At 33.3% G+C, this 22,119-nt stretch overlaps 2 protein-coding genes across 2 annotated transcripts; both read right to left on the bottom strand.

Moving 5' to 3' along the window:
* Positions 1 to 658: 658 nt before the first annotated feature.
* LOC145306191 (uncharacterized) lies at positions 659 to 22,119 on the bottom strand. Its single transcript, XM_080148197.1, has 20 exons — positions 22,084 to 22,119; positions 21,231 to 21,266; positions 13,083 to 13,169; positions 12,712 to 12,770; positions 12,270 to 12,380; positions 11,755 to 11,866; positions 10,731 to 10,885; positions 10,377 to 10,455; positions 9,854 to 9,923; positions 8,487 to 8,581; positions 7,582 to 7,627; positions 6,166 to 6,249; positions 5,540 to 5,604; positions 4,851 to 4,966; positions 4,368 to 4,531; positions 3,521 to 3,600; positions 2,867 to 3,347; positions 2,321 to 2,430; positions 1,649 to 1,688; positions 659 to 1,093 (listed from the first exon to the last, which is right to left on the bottom strand). Exons 1-20 carry the CDS (start codon positions 22,111 to 22,113, stop codon positions 987 to 989), a joined length of 2,127 nt encoding a protein of 708 aa, XP_080004323.1. The 5' UTR covers positions 22,114 to 22,119; the 3' UTR covers positions 659 to 986.
* On the bottom strand, positions 13,526 to 20,459 carry LOC145305218 (uncharacterized). The gene is made up of 2 exons (XM_080146807.1): positions 18,665 to 20,459; positions 13,526 to 14,122 (listed from the first exon to the last, which is right to left on the bottom strand). Exons 1-2 carry the CDS (start codon positions 19,746 to 19,748, stop codon positions 14,115 to 14,117), a joined length of 1,092 nt encoding a protein of 363 aa, XP_080002933.1. The 5' UTR covers positions 19,749 to 20,459; the 3' UTR covers positions 13,526 to 14,114.

The following is a 22,119-nucleotide window of genomic DNA, read 5'->3' as shown; positions in this document are numbered from 1 at the left end:
AGTCAGGCTGAACAAATCAAAGCAGTGAAATGTTAAAAAAAAACTACATGCTTAAAATGAACTTTTGAACTTTTAAGTTTAGTGATGTTGATTATAAAGTTGTTAGTACATTTTTCCAGATTATACTTAATTGCTACAGGAATACAAGTGAATGGTATGAAATCGATCGGGATAATATATAAAAAGAGTAAGTTAATAAAGGGGGGGGGGGGGGGCGAAAGTGACACTTTTTGAAACCAAAACTAAGAGTCAACAAAGGAACTGAACTAAAAAAAGGGTTACAGGTCTGAGATTTTGCATGGCAGTTGCTTTATAGGGGTACAATATGGAACTGAGAAGAAACGGCGGCGCAACCGCCGAAAACCGCCGTTTCCCGCCGAATTTTTTTTTGCCTTTTCTCGGTTTTCGGCGGTTGCGCCGCCGTTTCTTCACAGTTCCATATTGTACCCCTATAAAGCAACTGCCATGCAAAATGTCAGACCTGTAACTCTTTTTTTAGTTGAGTTCCTTTGACTTTTAGTTTTGGTTTCAAAAAGTGTCACTTTCGCCCCCCCCCCCCTTTAAAAGGTTTAATGAACTAGAAAACATACTCGTGTACTGTTTTGAATTTTTTATATATAAACCATTACATTTCCCTTCTGAAACATTCTATTAGTAATCTGAAAATATAAATTTTATTATAATAAAGTTACATTTGATCATGTTAGGTTTATTTTAAATCAATTTATTAAAAAACAACTGCAATAGAATAGATTTTCGCTTAAAATACGACAAAATCATGCATCGCATTTTGGCACATTCTGGAATAGGTTTTCATTTTATTCTGTCAAGATAAAGATCGAATGGCAAAATTTTTAATTTCTACCTTCGCATCCACGTAGGGGAGAGAAATGCCGCGCCTTGTGATAAAAAATTGCCAGAATATTTGAAATATCCATTCCAGCATTATCAATATTACAAAAATACACGATAAATAACTATTATTGTTAGTTTGACTTCAAGTTCTGACAGGCCTTTAATAGCGTGTGTTTCTTCAGATTCATAATTCTTGCAAACTTTTTATCGCAGGCAGGACATGAGTATGGCCTCTCACCTGAAAACATTGATATAAGGGGTCATTTTGCGTGTAATTTCCATAAAGTTAAATGTATATACAAACAACTACCATTTTTCAAAGACCTCTTTGGTCTGCTTCTAAATTATTTTCTGCTATTTGGCTGTGTTAATATAAGCGACACCATTAATTGAATTTCAATGACCCAATAGGAAGATCACAAGACGGTTGCGATGGGGAGATACAGTTATTTAACCCTTTCTCCCTCTAGTGTTTTACTCTAATGGTGTAACCTTTTAGTCAAATGCTCTTATAAGGTCGTTCGACAAAAAAAGTTACACTGAACTTTACGGAACATACGCGAAAAAATGACCCTCTTAAAAAAATAATCTATAAGGGAAAAATGTTAAACATGCTTTTTTGTTAATATACTAAATAAGCTTCTGAACAAAAAATCAGGTTCTATCACAAATTGTTAAACAAATTGTGAATTCAGATCATGAAATGCTTAGCCACAAAAGAAAACATTTATGATACCTACATTTAGTAAAAATAGCAAAGCCATTAAATATCTGAAAAAATTCATAATCATACCTGTATGCATGCGAGTATGCTCTTCATATTGAACTCGTCTGTTATTAAGCAATACTTTATCCAAATTTTATTAGGGTGTGTTTTTTAAAAATATATCCATTAGATATCATCAAAATAAACTATATTATTATTAATTTTAATAAAAACATATGACTTTTTGAAATGAAAAAGAATTACTGACCAAACGTGTTACTAGAGACACACCAACTTCAAAATGCGCCAATTTTTTAGACAGACAAACATCGTACTGCTTTGTCTGATAGATATCCTGCATAGAACGACTAGAAATCTTGTTAACAGTTGATCCGATTAAGTTCTCCATGCAGGTTTTTATTTAGGTATCTTATTTGAACTTGAAGATAACCAATCAATAGACGCTAAGGGCGGAGCCGCTACTACATTGGTCCAAAATTCAATAGGATTATTAAAAGTATTAGGGTAAAACACTAGAGGGGGAGGGAGTTAAATAACTGTATCACCAAATCCCAATGACCTTGTGCCGACTCACAATTGGGTCTTTGAAAATCAACCAATAATGTGGAGAATATTAACACAGCCAAGTGGCAGAACACAATTTGCTTGCAGACGAGAAAGGTCATTGGAAAAGTGGGGGAGGTCGTTAATTGTATATACATCTATACTAGAGATCTGTTGTTAAAGTATTACTTTCCTAATATATTTTTTGTCACAGCCATCATAGGTACACTTATATGGATATTCTTTTTCTTTTAGGGTATAATTATACAACAAAGAACTTTCTTTATCAGCTGGTAATGAATCATCTAAAAAAAGGGAGGGTTAATTATCATAGAATTCTCGTAATCAAGGTATGAATAGCTTTCTGTGAAAAGAAAAATTACGAAGCAAAATTAATATATTATGCAACATTCTTAAATCTGCAATTAATTTTTCATTTAAAAATCTATTTATTACGTAACTTTATAACTTAGGTAAATGCATGTTTGATTTTCTTTAAATAAACCAATTCATATAGGAAAAAAGTGGGTTATTTTTCGCCTATTTTCTGTAAAGTTCTGTGTAACTGTTAGTCAAATGCTCTTATTAAGTCAAACTGTTCTTAATTTTGACCAAATCCTCAATATAAGTTTGATCATAATTAAGAACAGTTTGATTTAAAAAGAGCATTTGACTAGTTTGTTACACACAACTTTAAGGGAAATACGCGAAAAAATGTACCCTTTTTCATACGTGGTCTACCTTCTTGATTTTCTTCTGTTTTCAAAGAAATTAGATGTTCTTGGGTAACCACTGCATTTTGTCCTCCTTGTTGAATAAAACCCTGCACAACACTCCCCTCGCTTACTAACCCATGAAACTCACCAGCACCTCCTCCTCTTGTGATAGCCATCAGCTGATTTTCAGATGCAAGCATATTCGTTCCCGCATTATTTTGAACAATTAGACTTGGTGGATTTTCTACTAAAGCATTTCCCGCATTTTGTATCAGCTGATTTATACTGTTTGTTGTTGTTGTGGCCATAAAATGGTGGCCAGCTGCATCTAAAGTGACTGTAGATACAATCATGTCTGCAGAGCTGGATTTTAATGGTGAGGAATCAAAGTTGATGTCACTAAAGTCTGCCTCAGTATCATGATGACCAATTGTGTCGCTGTTTATGACATTAGTTAGAGACGATTCATTCTTAGCCTCTTGAATTCCAATTTCAGATGAATTGCCCTAAAATGGAAAAATATTATGTTGCAATATCCAAGTAATAATAAATCCATTTGTGTAAACCATCATAAATTGTAAGAAATAGTCAGTAAATATATGTAAAAGCATATTCTTATTTTGTTAGGTATACTTTTTATTCAAAATTTATGGTTCAAAATTGTTCAAATTAATCAAACCTGTTGATGATTAGAAAGTTTAACAATACTGTTTGTTAAGGCAGTACCAAGATTGTTTCTACAGGACACCAATAATTGGCCTAGAAGAAAAAATAGTTGATTTAGGTACTTTTCAACAATATTGGACATCGGGCTGTTAATTATTCTAGTCCCCAAAGTCCTATTACAACTTTTCATATTCGTTGGCTTAACAACCTTGGTGACTTTTATTAAATTTTGATTGGTTGGTTCAATAAGTTGAGTTTCCAAACGTTTCAACCACTGATTGTAATTTTATGATTTTTTGTATATTATAATATAATATCTTTTACTTAAGTTCTAGTTTTTGAACTTGAAAATGGATAAAACATGATTACCATAAAGTGCAACTTTATATCAAATACCCTTATTTACTTTTCTCTTGTGTTTTATGCTATTAAACATTGCATTCATAGCTTTGACTATTTTGAATTAAACATTTTTGATTTACTGAAACTTTAAAGACAATGTTTATTTAATATATAATATAGTTAAATTAAAACAACAAACACTTTTGATGATAACAAATATATTATTAGATAAAATCCTTCAATGACCTTAGTGCAACTAGTACCTACTAATGTGATTAGAACCTAAATATTTACATCAAATTAAAACAAGCAAATTTATGAATCATAAGACTTGTAGATTTTCTTTGCTTCCTAAAAATTGATAATTACCTATATTACTGTTTTGACTAGAAACAGGTGCTGCACATGTACTGTACGTACTAGTTGGTGTTGGTACACATGTAATGTATGTACTTAGGCTAGCTGTACTCACAAGTACTGGTTTCGAATGTTTTTCGTACATAAAAATTAACAATTACCTATATTACTGTTTTGACTAGAAACAGGTGGTGCACATGATGTACTGTACGTACTAGTTGGTGTTGGTGCGCATATACTGTATGTACTTAGGCTCGCTGTACTCACAAGTACTGGTTTCGAATGTTGGCTCCTTCCAGATTTTCGAAGAATATTTGCACTAGACCTGAATATGAAAACCAAATTGATATAAAAGCAAAGCTTAACTTATCATAAAATTGAAACAACGAACAATGATCTTAATTTTTTTATAGTAAATGAAAGTTTTTTATTTGTCCAGGGAAGGTTTTAGGCTATCCTTCTCCATTTGTTTTTCTCTTCAAATGCCGAATATTGAACGGGAAAGTTTATCATTTAAAAAAAAATTCAAAAATTTAAAATATAAATCTATAGGTAGGTATTTTTATTTCTTATTATCACAGGAATCTTCATATATGAAAAAAAGATACATATATGCTTTAAATAACGGTAAACTAAAGAAATACCTATGAGCCGTGGGTAGATTTAAACTTTCAGAATTCAGAGAATTTGTATGAGATTCATTTCTAGCATTTGTATTAATACTGATTGACTCCACCATTGGTTCCATGCTAGCAATAATCTGAATTATAAACGAGGACGATTACATTCTAGAGTAGCAAAATTATTTAGAAAAAGCAAAGCTTAAGGACATATAGATATAATCCTATATCTGTAAGAAATAGAGAATAAAAAAGAAAAGTGAAAAAGAAAAAAGGAAGTAAAAGAAACGGAGTGAAATATTAATTCAGCATATTTTTGGAATAAGGTAATAAGATTTCAAGAACTTTATCTGATAATAATATATGTAATAATTTTATTATAATGAAATTCTGTGTCTCCCTATCATGCTCGGTTTGAGCAGAGATTCGAACCCAACAACCAGCTGATATTTTTTAAGCAACCCCTATGCATTAAACAATGGAGGGAGGGGATGTTAGAATGTAAATTAAATTTGAACCCCTTAAATCGTTGGCTTGAAAACTTTGGGTACTTTTAATCAAATCTTAATTCAAAGCTATCAGCATTCAACCTTTTCAATCAATAGCATTAATCTACAGAGAGGTAATATTGTTTATCATCATTGGGAAATGGAATGTACATTGTACATCAATGTAGCGACCATTGTCTTATCCCTCAATATCCCTGACTGTACCTTATATCCAGTGGTTGTAGTAGGAGTTTGAGTGGCCGGAGACACCAGTTTAAATTCGTCTGCTTCTAAATAGTTTTTGATTAGTTTTGCTTATATTCATAATACATCTCAAAACGACATATCAAACAGACAGACAGACATAGTGAGTTGTAGAGTATGTATTCAATCCTTATAATAAAGTTACAGGATCTCTCTATGTCTTGTATACTTAAGGATCTCGATAACCCCCTAACCGATATGATTCTCCTTTACAGTGTAGCTTCGATTCTTAGGTCATGGGAAGGTTTATAGCTATTAGAGAGGAAGGTACCACCGACCTTAGAAGAGAAATCGCAAAAAAATCTGTAACTAACCCAATCTAGCGGCCGAAAAAATATTTTTAAAAAACAAAACAGCTGATCTTAACATAGATTGAAAAAAATGTTACGTGCCACTAGAGGCCAAGGAAAAATAAGCCGTCTATTTCAAGCAAATCCTGTTTATTTCAAATTATCCTTATAAGCTGTACATTCAGCCAATATAAATTTAATTATCAAGTAGTTTCGCTGCTGACAGAAAAAAGTGGATTATAGAGTAGTTTTTGTCATTTAAAAATAAATTTGATATAAGTTTTTTTTTTAAATTACCTTGTATTGACTGTTGGTTGAATAGAGACAAACTGGATGATGTTTTTGGAGGACTTTTTATTGGTTCATCATTGTTTATGTCTTTTTTTTATCGTAACTGTTTAAAATCTTTACAAACAGGGCACAAAAAAGTCTTTATTAGTCACATCTTTTTACATTCATGTATAAAGGAATTTTTTCAATTTTTTTATTATGATGTAGTGGAATCACAACTTGAACTATGACGAGTTGCCTAGATTCCTTGCATTTTATTTGGCGTTGCTGTATAGTATACACATGACCAGCAACTAAAGTATTGCTAAAAATTAAAGTAGGATGAATGCCTTTGCCCAAAAAAGGCACAATCCCTACGATGCATTGATAGGACTTAAAGACAAAGGTTATGCAATCAAAGGGTTGGTTGTGTATAGGACGCTTAGCTGCATAAACAAGATTTGGTTCATGTATCCCGTCCTCTATAGGCTTTCCAGGTTAGGTTATCCTTCATACAAATATCACAAATAAAATACTTTAACAAAGTTATGCATCTAAACAAACAGAACCTGTTTATCGAGCAGCTGGTATAAAAATAATATATTATTAGAGTATAGCAGTTTTCTGCAGGGATCTAAAGGGATAAAAAATTGGCTGATATATTGATGTACGTTAAGTACTTAATGTACGTCCCTAATAATGATACACAAAATTACCCTAAGTTGCAGAGTTTCGGATCCGCATTGATTGTATGCGGATCCGGATCCTCAAAATTTGGTCAGTGCGGATACGGATCCGGATCCTTGACAATAAAAATAAAATCACCAAATTTTTCAAAAAAAAATTATTCTTTAATTCGAAGTCAAAAATACTTTTAATTTTCAAGTCTGAACCTAAACCTTAAAGATTGGCTCTCATCAAGAGAATGTCTGAGATTTTATATAAATTTAGGTAGATTTTTCCATTTTTCCCGCATTTTTTTGAGTCCAAGGATCCGGATCCGCCTTTTTTTACGGATCCGGATCCTTGGACTTAAAAATATATGCGGATCCTTGCGGATCCGGATCCGAAACTCTGCTAAGTTGTAATAAACAAGGATACAAGGAGAGAAAAATCAAATGTAAACCGTAAACTACTCTAGCACCAAAAGATTTATAAACATGTTCTCTCCTTTATTAGCTTGAAAACTTTGGGGACTTTTATTCAATCTTAATTGATTGATAGGTTAGAAACAACAGTGTCCAAACTTTTCAACCAATATGTTTATCAATAGAAAGAGGGGAAATTCTGTTTAATAAAATTAAGAGTAGTAGAGTAATTTATCATCTCTTGAATACCTTATAATGACTGTCAAAATATAAAATCTTCAAGAGAGACCTTTATTTTCTTCTATTCACATGTCCCTGTATTCCATGATTATTTAAAAATTTAAACCAGTTCCTTGCATAGCTAATGATAAAACATCTTTGGTGGATGAGGCCTCCAGGGACTTCAAAGTTATTCCAATACAGCAAAAAATATAATAATAAATGAATTGCCCCAGAATTTGAAGCATCTTATTTGAAGCTTTTATATAATTAGGGTAGGTCCGTCCGTAACGGATAGCTCTTATTGCTAATTTAAACATGTTAGAATTGTTTTAGATACTTTAAACTTTCCATGGTGATTCCTGTAATAATTAGGTACGATTCAGAAAGTGTAGCAACTCTATAATTGTTTTTAGAGTGTCCGTACGTACAATTGTTTAAATGATTATGACATAATTATCGTATTTATCTGAGTTTTAGAATACTTATTCCTCGGATATTAATGAACACTATCATTGTTATAAGAGAATCATTTCTATAATCAATAATCATGTCCTATAAATTTAAGCATATCTTTAAACAGTCTCCTGTACATAAGCACTTTTGCAACAAATTTACTTACAATTTTGTTTAGACTTACACATTTATATTCTGCATTTTCAGTTCTGACATTGTGTTATAAGTGTTAAAGTTCGTTTATTCAAGCGTTTGCAAGCTTTTTTTTAAAGAATGTTGTCATCCTTATTTTAATAGCAGAGCTAATCTATAACACTGTTATGTCTGCACTTTCGAACTAGTAGGCATCAAACCTTATTAGGTGAGCCGTTATAAAGATCTTAGAAAACATAGAAATCTTTTTCCAGAAAAATTGAATACTGAAAATTATGTATAGCATCGTATTATTTCCAGTATTCTATGAATATAAAAATGTAACATCATAAGATTAAACCAGTTTTTTTGCCCGTATTTCGGCATCACGGGGCTAACAAAACCTGTTTTAATCTTAAAATTGTTTTTTTGCTGTATTGTATAAACAAAAACCTGAGTTATTGACTTATTATAATGTGAAATCTTTTGATGAAATTTTAATGAATGACTTCCAAAGAATTTTCTTCCGCAATTGTTGATCTTGCACTCTAAAATAAAAGGATCAACAATATAAGGGGGGGGGGGGGTTAATGCAACCATCTCGTAATCAATGATTAAATTGCACTTAGAATTCGAATTTTGATCTGAAATTTTGCATGAATAATCCTTGGTAGGTCTATTTTCCCTTAATCGTACAAAAAGTTGGAAAAATAACGGCTAACAGCTGGCAGCTCAGCCGTTTTGCCATTTATGGGCTATCTTAAGAGCAAATTAGTTACGAAACCTATCTCCACATAATACTTTTTGTCGCTCAAAAACTTTATCAAACGGTTCTAGCCGGTAGCTGTTGGTACAAGAAATTTAAAAAATGGTTATTGTTATTATTTTACATTAATTAAACCAAAAATATGTTTTAAAAAGTTGATTCCTACATAATTAATGATGAATTTGCCCTGAAAATAGGCATAAACCGGTTAAACGGCTGAGCCGCCAGCCGTTACTTTTTCAACTTTTTGTTCGATTCAGGGAAAAAAGACCTACCATGGATTACTCATGAAAAATTTCAGATCAAAATTCGAATTCTAAGTGCCATTTAATCACTGATTACGAGATGGTTGCATTACCCCCCCCCCCCCTCCCCTTGAGGAGACAGGGAAAAGTAAATTGTAAATTTTTAAATTAAAAGGTAGAAAATCCAAGGAGGGAGGATACACTGGTCTAAATATTACTCTTGTCCCCAAAGACAGGTTAACCAATAACTTTGCTATGCCCCTTGATTAAGGGGGGGGGGGAGGGAAGTTTGTACAGTTATAGGAAATGAAAATTCAGCATCAAATTTTGCCCTGGCCGTTGGGCCTGTTTTATAGTTATCAACCTAATTATTTTTGTAAACTCTCTTATATGATAAGATCTACAAAATTTATAAGTTTTGAGCTTACAAGCCCCTAGAAGTAAAGTGCAAAAATGAAATAAGGGATGGCTAATCAACTCATTTATGCAATAAAAGCTTCCATTTAAAAAATCAGCTCGATATCTTAAAAAATAAACTCTTAACTTAAAATTTTAGTGTTTGGGGGGGTCTTTTGCCCCACTAGCCCCTAGAAGGAAAGTCCCAAAATCAAATTTTCAAAGTTTTACAGGTAGATCCAATCATATAAGAGAGTTTACAAAAAGAATTAGGTTGATATCTATAAAAACAAGCCCAAACGGCCAGTCCAAAATTTAATACTGAATTTTCATTTCCTATAACTGTACAAACTCCCCCCCCCCCCCTTCTTATTCAATAATATTCTATAACATCTTACTAACAATGAATTTACCTAAGGATCTTTTTTCAAAGGTAGCCCTGCAGTTGTGCTGTTTGTATTCATTCATACTTGCTGCAACTATTCAAAATCAAGTTTTACAACAAAATAGTTTATTACCTATATTACTCTATTAGCGGCGACCCCACTTGAGGCCATTAAATGGTTCTTAAGGAAAGGGGGGGGGGAGAGGAGTGTACCCTACATTTTCCTTTTTTTAGGGGAGTGATTCTAGAGGCGATTTATGGAGGGTGGAGGTACCCTCCCTAATATTATTTAAAACCCTTCCCTGGACCTGTAAGGAGCTTTATTGTAAAGAAATACCATATCGGCTTAAGAGTTAAAAAGATCTTTCGATACACATAAACACAGACCAACATCCTATTACTCTTGTACAAGGACTAGCGGCAACCTACATATCGAGGACTCATGGGGTATTTTATCAAGGTAGGGAGGTTGAATTGTTTTTCATTACATCAAGACGTTGTAATCCTTGTTGAAAATAATTACAATAACATTGTCTAAACTTGATTCCTATAGTTTCTCCACAGTGTTTACAGGTAGTTTTAACAGATACTGGAATCATGATCTGGTTACCCACGTGGACAACATTAGTCCTGCAATAAAACAAATACCTATTCTTTTTAGTTTAATTACTGTTATGGAGGGAGGGGTAGATTGAACTGTTATTTGTACTGGTACAAATTGTTTATTCCTAAACATATAATTTCACTTTGTTGACTATCAAACCTTGATTTATTAATACCAGTGTTCTATCTGTTTCACCAGAAATCTTACCAACGGAAGGTGTTATTATGTTTAACATAGATGGGGGTGTACATCAATGTATCGCCCATTGTCTTATCCCCTGAGATCCCTGCAAAATTCTTACTTTCCATTCTGAGTATTCTGTATGGGGATGAGCTCCACATTCTTAGAACTCAATTTGGGAACAAGGTTTCTGTTGGCAACACGTGGCTGGGTTGCTGCTTTAGACATTGTATTGGAGCTGGAGGACATATCACCAGGGTTCGAGTCCCGTTTTCTGTTATATTTTTGCTCATTTATTGAAAAATAAAGGAAACATTATAAAATACCTATCCTGTCCAGGCCTAGCTATTCTAACAATCAATTCAAGTTTGAATGACAAATTAATTCGCAATTTGTCATAAATACTATCACGCAACCTTCTCTGTGATGCCTCTAGGTTGTAAGGAGGGAGATCTGTAGGAAGTTAGGACCCTACAAATCAAGCAAATTAAATCATGCTTTCTCTCATCCATGCTCTTCATTCCTATGAGAGTGCCATTCATTACGGTGGCTTAAAATGGAACACCTGCCATACTCAATTAGGCCAGGGTGATATAATAATTGAGTAGCTTCCACGAGAATTGCGGGTCAGCTTGAAATGTACCATTCAATACATACAGCTGTGCGCGAAGCTTACCAATCTAGCGATTGGCCAAAGGATTCTCACAACCAATCTCCGTGTGCATCTGAATCCTAACTTCAGAGAATCAGGGCTACTACAACAACAACAACAATCAATTCTACAAAAAATCACGAAACCTTTGGAAGAAAGGTAGGGGTATATCTTGATTATTTTCATGCAACCGAAGAGGGATGGGTAAGAATGGGAGGAAAAGGGGAAGAGGGTTGTGGGGAATTAAAGTAACTAGCGACTGCACTTCTAACATTAAAGTGGTGTATATTCATACTAAGAGGGGGGGGGGGGGGGGGGGAGAAGAAAAAAAGCCCAAACTATACCAAGACTTTAATTTTAAAATGAAATAGACTAAAACCATACCGGGTTATATGTGAAACTTCCCTAAAATTGGGAAATCAATCCTAGGTTCAGTAGTTATAGAGATCTTACATAGTCATAGATTTATTTTACAATGAAATAAGCCATTCCTTTTAGCAGATATCCTATTATTTCCTCCATTACCACCCCTGCGCCAAGGATACTCTTCTTTCTTATCTACTTTGCTGTCTTCTTTGGATTGTAATGATACTTGTTCTTTATTACTGAAACATGGATAATATGATTTTATATCTTTTTTCTACCTACTTTAATTTTTATATATGGCCTGTATGAAAACAATACAGGAATCTAAAGGGATAAGACAATTACCGATAAATTGATGTTCATCCCAAATGATATAGACAAATTTAACCCTTCTGTAGATTATAATTAGTAATAGAACCATTTGGACCTAAATTTAATGAACCAACCAATCAAAATTCTAATCTAACTAACAAACAACGTTATCATAAAACTTTGGGGACAATTGTAATAAACAGCCCATTGTCCCCTCCCTTTCGAGTCTCCATACACATTATGTTATAGGTATAAAAGGTTTCATTTCTATTTGATAATATCTTAATACAAATCTGATCATCTAAACACTAAAACTTTAAAAATTCCTACCTTTTATTGGCCAAAATTAATTTATCTCTTATAAGCTTGTAAGTAACAAGTTCATGCAATATTTGATTATCTGTTTTCTCAGCCCCAGAATCAAAATTTTCCTCGATATTTCTGAAAAACATAAAAATGTAGGTAAATCTCTCAAAAACTTTTTAAAGGGAAAAAAAATAACCTATTATAGGTAGGTATAAAGTAAAATTTTTTTTTTGTATGCAGTTTAAGATTTCAATTACTATTAAACCAATTGAGTTCTCCTTTTTATGCAAGCTTCACTTAGGTCCTAATGTGGTTTTAAGGAATTTTATTTTTGATTTCTTTCTTGGTCTGATTTCAGGCTATTTTTTGTGTTTTCTCTTCTCTTCGAACATGGAGCCCTTAAATACATGGTGCGCAGCCACTAGTATTTTTATAAGCAATTTAATGTTATGAAAAAATCACCTACCTTAAGATCCTTATTACATCGACAAAGATTTGTAATAATTCTGTACATATTCTACATATCTAAAAGTAGACAATAAATTAATAATAGAAATTTCATTGCTATCACTAAAACATATAAATGGACCACCCAAGTCCCCCCTCCCTTAATTTTAATCTGAAAAGAAAACAATTCTAGCCTCTTCTAACCCCACCTAACTTACCTAAACCTTATTTTAAACAAGCAATAAAATTAAATTTTTTCCAAGACATTTGATGTTTATGGTTCAAGCATAAGATATGAAGAAAAGCCACCGATTACTATAAATAGAACCTATTAAGTTAATATGATATACATACATAAAAGTTGAAAAAAATGGACTAAAACCAACTCACTTGTTTTGAAGCTTCTTTCCTGTAAGTAAACTTAATATTTAGATATTCATTTAGTTTCTTATTCAATACATTTGGTTGGTTGTCTTCCTAAAATAAAATATATCAGTGGCGTGCACATTGATCAACCAGGGGTGTGTGCAATTATTATGGGGGGAAAAAAGGAGATGCAGGCCTCCCCAATTTCAATATTAACGGGGTGTTGAGACCCCCCTACCGTAAGCCACTGATCAAAATAACTAATGAAACAAGGATGACAACATCCATAAAAGCGAAGCACTGAAACAGTAGGACAAACGGACATTAACACTTGTATAGTGTCAGAACTGAATAATCATGATATAAATGTATAAGAGTCAAAGCAAAATTGTAAGTAAAATGTGTTGAAAAACTGCTTGATTCAGGATAATGTTTATGGACATACTTACATTTCTACATTAGTTGGTGACTCACCTAGTGTGAAGCTGTACTCAGTGTCATCATTGTAGCCATACAAAACCGTAAGCTCAATGGTCTAAAAGAGATAGGTTAGTGTTCCTTTGTGCTCCCCGTGTAGAGTGTGAACATTTCAATTTGCAAGATTCATCATCACATTTCAATATGTCACATTTTACATGGGGAGCACTCCGGGCTAAATATTTAATAAATAAAATGTCTTTTAAATATTGCTGCTAATCTTTTGTTTATAAAACATAAGGCCAATAAAGCTTTGAATAAAAGTTTGTATAAAAGAAATTGATAAAACTTTAAAACTTCAATAAAATCATTATGAATGTTTAAGTTGAAAATACAAACTGTCTGATTGATGAGTGCTTTATTAAAATAATTGGATTTGTGGCTATTGTTATATTGATGACTTGATTGTATTGCAGAAAGCTATTTGTTATTGTCATCTTCAAGATTATTTCCATCATATCCATCATTAGGGTTATAGTCATCAATATCATCTTCAATCATATTTTCAACAACATCAATTTCATCATTATCCATTCCATTGTTCAGGTCGTCATCAGTATCATCTTGTTCTGTAGCATCTCAGGAACCTGTATTAAGTAAATGTAACTATTTATTTAATATAGAGTTTAACGTTCCCCATTTTCTTTTGAGATTAGCTAGCCCTTTTGATGGAGTGCCCCCCCCACTTGAATCAAATCTTTTACTTAAAAAATGTCTTATCCTGGAGAATTTGGATTTTTTCACTCTCTTTTGTTCAGGATTCAGTGGTAGTACATTAGAAAAATCATACACTTTGTTTGGGTTGAAATTTGTTTCATTGAAATTTATATCTAATTTTTGGGGAACATCTTCATTTGGTGTTGACTGTAGGGGAAACACATCAGAGAAATTGAACACTTTATCCAAATCATGCTCAGAGAAACTAAATTTTAAATCTAGGGGAGATGCAATAAATCCAAGGTTTACATCATTATCAGTTAGGTCAATGCAAGAAACATGGTGATCCCAATCACATGATTCCTCATCATCAGTTTCAATGACTCTCTCCTCAGTAGTACTTAAGACAATGTTGGCAGTAGCATTGACATGTATGTTATCTCTGAAAACTTCTGGTTGTTTTGTAGTTTTTCTTAGTCTGTTTTTAATAGTCATTCTTTTTTGAGAATTTCTTCTATACCAACATTGGATCATAGTTGCAGCAAAGTTTTGCTTTAAATTGTTTAAGATTCTATGATGTTTGGTAGATTTTGCTGTTATCCAAACTTCTTTTAGATTTTCTCCCCTGTTTTGATAGTTACTATTGTTTTGATCAATGTTTTCTTCTGGTGTGTCATAGGAATCTGCACTTTGAAAAGAGCTGGGTTCATCATTGTCTTCAGAGGTAGTTTGAGCATTTACAGAAATGATATCCTCTTGTATAGTATCATCTGAACTCCAATCATCTTCTGATGAATCATCTCTTTTTACAGGATCATAGTTATATTCACTTGATTGTTTAGGTTTGTTTGGTTTGGTAGGTATGGTCTCAAATTTTTTCAGTTTGAAAAGTTTATTTTTATTGACTGCATACACTTTTGATCTAATCTGAGATTGTGTTTTTTTTGTCAAGTGATTATTTATTTTTTGCATTTGAACTTTTTCCTTAAACACATTAGTAACTATAAATTGATCTCTGACAGTGTGTTTTCTTGGATTTTCTCTTAACATAACAGGTTCTCCAATAGCAAAATTATCATCATTAAGTTCCTTATGTTTCCTTTGGTTAGCTTCTTGCCTTGTTTTCAGCTGCTCAGAAGCTAATTCCTTATCATCAAGATTTAGGTTGGCATTTAGTTTTTCATCTCTTGAAAAAAGAATGTTTTTTGCAGAAAGATTGCCTTTTCTTCTTAATCTGTCATTGAGATTGACAAGTGCTTTGGATAGAGTTTTGTCATCAATTGGTGTTTCTTTAGGATTAAGAATAGTGATTTCTCTCTCCAGTTCCTGGATTCCTTTGTCAACAACTGCTGTTCCATTCTTATTGAAATCCTCAGATAGTTCAATTTTGATGTTAATTTCTTCAAGAGATTTGTTTTTTGCCAATTTTTGAAATCCTGTTGCTTGATCTGTTCTTATGATCACAGATTCTTTGTTTCTGATTGGTGTTATTAGGTTGATAATCCCTGATTCAAGATCTTGATGATTTTCACTGCCAATAAATTGTGCAAGAGTGAAGGATGAGAACTGGTCTCTAATTACCAATATTTTCTGTTTTGCCCTTCTCATCACATCTGCAACAAAATGTGTGCCAGGTTGAGTAGCATTTGTTGTTGTTTGAAAGTTATCTTGCTTTGGCAGCTTTTTCATTGAATTACATAAGGAACATTCATCATACAACCTGTCAAGTACAGCATTTATTCCTAATCCAAAGAAGTATTTGTCAAATAGACTCTTTAACTGACTTTTTGTAGGATGGTCATTTTTGTAGTGCATTTGTGTTAATAGAGCCTGATTGTAGGATGATGGTACAATAATTCTTTCTATCTTTTCTGTTGACAAATCTATAGATTTAGGAACAATAAGAAGGTCATCTTTAGCAATTTTACCTTGAGAGATGATTCTTCTTGCATCAGTATTGACTTTACCTGATTTCTTTGAAATAAGTTGTCCTGTAAGGAGTGCATTTCTGGCAAGAACACAAGCTTTGTCTTGTTGTTGTATGCTTTTCCATCCTTGTCTGTTGGAATATGGTATTTCATATTCTATATTTCCAATTTTGGGATCCAAGATGGTGTCAGACTGTTGGTTAACATAGTTACATAGTTGGCAAATTTCAGCAAAACATGCTTCAGTATTTCTTGATTGAAAATCTGCCATTTGATTATGTCCACTTTTGCCAGAAATATGCTGTACTTCACATCTGATTTTGCCCATATTATTTAGAAAGGTCTGTATTCTTGGTGATAGGCTAAATTTACCTTGTTGTAGCATTTTTGTAGCATCACAGACTGGTTTGCTATCTGGGCATATTATGACAGGTTTTGATGATTCTTTAATGATGTCATAAAATGCTTCTATAGCAGTGCCAAAGGCTACTGCTTCTATCTCACATGGTGACCATTTAAGATGATGAGCTTTAAGCTTGACAGAATAGTATCTTACAGTTCTAATTTTGTCTTTATCATCTTTTGCTTGAAGCACAAATCCAACACCAGGTGGTGTTCTAGCTCCATCAGTAAGGATTATAAGTTGGTTGTCTGGGTGTGGGAGATAGACATCAGAGATTTTCTCTACATGATCTTTGGCCTCTTGAAGTTGTTTTCTCAGATCATCATTCCAAACAATAATATCTTTGGAATCTTTGTCACCAACTAGTTTGTCAAAAGGGTCCATTATTTTTGTGAGATTAGGTGTGTGGTAAATAAAAGTTTTGTATAAGCCAACCCATGATCTAATATCTCTAACTGTTTTTAGATCATTTTCTGTGATTTTGGCAAGAGCTTTTTTCCTGTGAGGAGAAGGGGATAGTGTACCACCTTGATTCCAAATCCAGCTCATAATATCAACAGATGTTGGAAACATTATGGTTTTGGAGGGAGAGAGTTTAATGTTATTCTCATCACACACTTGAAGCATTTCATGAAAATTTTGCAAAGCTTCTTCAACTGATTCACCCCCTATGAACAAATCATCTGCTTGTTTTACAAGCTTACCATCTGTGAGAAGATGTCTGAATACATTAGCTAGTAATTCATCAAGTTCTTCAGATTGATTGATGAGTCCTTGGATACCTCTTTTGAAGTATCTGATTCCACCATGAGGTGTTAGTATTGCACACCATTTTTGGGCATCTTTATGCATGTGGTTCTGGAAGAATCCTTGATAGAGGTCTGTTTTAATAATGTATTTCCATTTGGCAAGTTTGTTATAAACATCCTGTGGTTTGTTAATTTTTGCTGGTAAGGATTTCATGTATTTACTTAGTTCACAAGTATTAACAACTAACCTGACATCTTTGGTTGTAAGCTCATTGGCAGCTTTATCTTTAGCCTTTTGCTTTTTTCTCAAGAAACAGGGCATAATATATTGAACATCAACATTGTCGTGCTGAGGAATGCCCAGAACATTGTTCTCTGTTAGTTCATCACAGACTTTTTGTAACAATGCATTCATTTGAGAATTGTACTGTACACAGATGGCTTTCTTGGAGCTGGGCCTTTCTAGATTTGCAAATTTGAGTTTGCAAAAATGTGGACCAGATTTGTGGTTGTATCCCATAGACAAATCTTGGTTGAAGACTTTATTATGTTTGTTGAGCATTTGGTCCAATCTATTTTGTTGATCATTTGTTAGTCTTTGCTTATTTGTTTGTATTTCCTCAATATGTTCAAGACCATTGTTATCATTTGCTTTGACTGTATTCATTTTGTAATCAAGTTTGGTTTCAAGATCATATTTCTCAACTACTTCTCTGACAGCTATGTTGTGTTTCTTGATAAAGACTGGTTCTTGAGTATTGTTGAGTATGTTGATATGGTTATCTTTAACAGTACATATTTGAGGTGTAGGCCAATTAGTATTTGCTCCTGGAGATTGTTCAATAAAGACAACTTTGTCATCTTCAAGGGGGACTTTAACTGGTATCTCTTGAAGTGGTAGGATAACTGCAGGCTCTGATATCTCAATGATTGAATTGATGGGAAGAGTTGGCAAGGCTACATTTCTATTTGTTTCTGGGACAATGTATTTGTTGTGGACAATTATGTTTCTTTTTGGTATGTCTTGTTTCACATTGTTGTCCATGAAGAAATTGTTTCCTGCTATAACATCAGTATGAAGATTCTCTAGGACAATAGCAGAAAATTTAACAACCCAGTTATTTCTTTGGAATGTTTCATGAATTTCTCCAGATGATTTTAGGATTGTTTTTCCATCTGCAATTTTAGCCAGTTGGCCATTTGGGTGGATCTTCCATTTCATTTGGTGGGCAAAGCTTAGCTTGACTGAGTTGATCCAACATCCAGAATCAAGATCCATGTGTATTGGTATGTCATTTTGATATACAGTGAAGATCTGTGAAGGGACTGGTTTAATAACATGTATTGAAGTATTGGCCACACTTTTATTAGGTTTAGAAATTAAAGGCTCACCTGGATTATATCCATGTAGTTCAGCAATCTGATTCATTTTTTCTTCCTCATCAATTTCATCATCATCATCATCAGCATTTTCATCAGCTTGAATGGCATTAATGGACAGCTTGGATTTTAACCCATCTCTGTCTCTGTTGGAAAGGGATGGACAGGAGATATCTCCAATCTCATGAGATAGGGTTACTGATTGAGGCTTACGGCTAAGATGGCATAGACGGCAGAATTGTGTGTTTGGATTTTGTTGTGATCTGCTGTTGTTAGATCTTTGGTATCTGTTTCTGCCTCTTTGAGATCCTCTAGTATTGTTTCTCATGTATGCAAGTTGGAAGGAGTCTTGACCATGTTTAATAGCATTGATGTTAACATCAGTATCATCATCTTCCATATCATCAAGCATTTTGCTTACATTTGTAAGAATGTCCATTTTAAGATCCATAAGAAATTTTCCTTTTTCAATTCTAGGACCATAAATCTCTTTCACCCTGGCAGGTAATCTTTTGTCAATCAGATGCAATGTAGTTAGAAGGATGTGATCTTCAAAGGTTGGGGAAATAGATTCTTGGGTTGTCAAAGTTGTATTTTTCCATTCAATGTGTGTTCCAGCTGGTTTTAAGTTTTCCATTATTTTGGCTCTGTAGCTGTTGTAAACTGAGATGGCTGTGTCTTTATCAGGATCATATTGAATGTCAACTATTCCAAGAAAATCTTTGCCTTTATGCTGATGTTGATATATGACAGTTAGCTCGTTCCAAATCCAGTTTAAACTTGTTGCTTGTCTGATCACTAGCATGTACTGGTCTTTACTGCAGCATCCAGCAATGATTGTGAGGTAGTTGTTTAATTGTCTTCTTCTGGTATTTAGTTTATCCTTTTCATCACTAGCATGAACTTTAGCAATTCTGTCCTCATCAATCTCTGCAGCAGTCCATGTGTTGTATATGCCTTTAGTTTTAAAGAGGTGGAAATCATCATCTTGGTTGAGATAATTTAAAAGTTCATTCCACCAAGAGTGAAGATCAGGCTCACTAACATTGTCTTTAGGCAAGCGTTCTGGTTTTGATATCTTTATTCCACCAGGCATATTTATGCTTGATCACTTTTGACTGTAGATTAAGACTCCTCTGGGCGTGCTGGTTGTGAATCACCGCTGCCACCACATTAGTTGGTGACTCACCTAGTGTGAAGCTGTACTCAGTGTCATCATTGTAGCCATACAAAACCGTAAGCTCAATGGTCTAAAAGAGATAGGTTAGTGTTCCTTTGTGCTCCCCGTGTAGAGTGTGAACATTTCAATTTGCAAGATTCATCATCACATTTCAATATGTCACATTTTACATGGGGAGCACTCCGGGCTAAATATTTAATAAATAAAATGTCTTTTAAATATTGCTGCTAATCTTTTGTTTATAAAACATAAGGCCAATAAAGCTTTGAATAAAAGTTTGTATAAAAGAAATTGATAAAACTTTAAAACTTCAATAAAATCATTATGAATGTTTAAGTTGAAAATACAAACTGTCTGATTGATGAGTGCTTTATTAAAATAATTGGATTTGTGGCTATTGTTATATTGATGACTTGATTGTATTGCAGAAAGCTATTTGTTATTGTCATCTTCAAGATTATTTCCATCATATCCATCATTAGGGTTATAGTCATCAATATCATCTTCAATCATATTTTCAACAACATCAATTTCATCATTATCCATTCCATTGTTCAGGTCGTCATCAGTATCATCTTGTTCTGTAGCATCTCAGGAACCTGTATTAAGTAAATGTAACTATTTATTTAATATAGAGTTTAACGCTAGGACTTGATTATAGAGTTGCTTCGCTTATTACATTATACTTTATTGTCCCAGGAATCAATATACCAAAAATCAGATCAATCGGATGATTAGATCACATAAAAATTTGTTGTTAAAAAAGTAAAAAAATCAACATGTTTAAAATGGACGTACGGACATTTTGGTGATGATTATAGTTTCTACGCTTTCTAAATCGTACCTAACTATTAAAGGAATCACCATGCAAAATTTGAAATCGATAGGACAATTCTAACATGCCTAAATTAACGAAAAAAGCTATCCGTTACGGACGTACGGACGGACGTACGGACGGACCGACCTTAATTATAGAAAAGCTTCCCTTTTAAAAATGTCAACCATCTTGCCAATGAACGATAAATTGATATTGATTATGGATGATATTAACAATGAAATTAACATCCACAATGATTTGATAATGAACAAATTACCCCATCTGTAGATTAAGATTATTAGTCAAAACGTTAACACGGCTAGGTTTTATCAACCAATAAAGATTAAATGAAAGTCTCCAAAGTCTTAAGCCAACTAATGAGAGATTGAGTTTATACAAGTTTGGGTGCCAGTATAATCCAATAATTCATACAATATCCCCTCCCTCCTTAGTCAAAATACCAAACAAAAACAATCCTATTCAGCCTGTAAAAAGATGTTAGTTTGATACAAGTAGCCTTGGGTTGAGATGGATCAATAGTTTTTAAAACAAAAAATGTTACCTAATAGTTAAGTACCTACCTCAAATAAACTTGAATAATTTTCTGCTCTTGATTTCTAAATAAAATAACAGAATGATAATAGATATGAAATATGTGGATATTGTTAGAAATTCTTACATACCCTAATAAAATGTTTCTTCCAGTTTGCTAATGTGACCACTCCATCCCCTCCCCTGACAATGCAATGGAGGAACATATAGCAACCTCAATTGACGACAAAATTCCCCTGTCACAATATCCACGTATTCTTATATCCATTAAGTTGATAAATATTAGGTAGGTAAATTTTTTAATATTAAGAATTGCAGTTGAAGAGTAGTACATGGTTGGGATGTTTATAACACTAGTCCATAAAGTTTTAAAATAATGTTTTCTTTTACTTTGGCTTAACAACTTAGGGGGCTTTTAGTGAACTTTGATTGGTTGGTTCATTAATTCGATTTTCCAAATGATTTATCAACTAATTGTAATCTACAGAAGGGTTGATTTTTGTATCATCATAGGGGATGTACATTGTACATCAATTTATCGGCCATTGCGTTATCCCTTTAGATCCCTGACAAAGATATCATTTGACTATCTAAATGGACCACCTACCATTCCCCTTTAAAAAGTGATCATAATCCTAGGTGTTCAGTAACGTAATAAGGTATTTTTATTTGTCCGGTAAGACCTAACAGAGGAAAGTTTCACAGAGGTCTGGGAGAGGTTTTGGGCTATTCTGTTCTTGGAGTCCTTAGATGGTATCAGGCTATTTTATTTACCACCCCCCCCAACCCTTCAAATAGAGAAACCCAGGATGCTATTGCCAAATCCGTTGAAACAAATATTTTATCTGATTTAAAAAAAAATCTTTTATATCAAATACCTACCACAAAACATATTCGACATGGTAGTTCCATTTTAAT

This window comes from Acartia tonsa, chromosome 14 (assembly GCF_053477335.1).
Source record: "Acartia tonsa isolate MP-2025a chromosome 14, ASM5347733v1, whole genome shotgun sequence".
Lineage (NCBI taxonomy): Eukaryota > Metazoa > Arthropoda > Copepoda > Calanoida > Acartiidae > Acartia > Acartia tonsa.
This window is presented reverse-complemented; position numbering and strand designations above follow the sequence as displayed.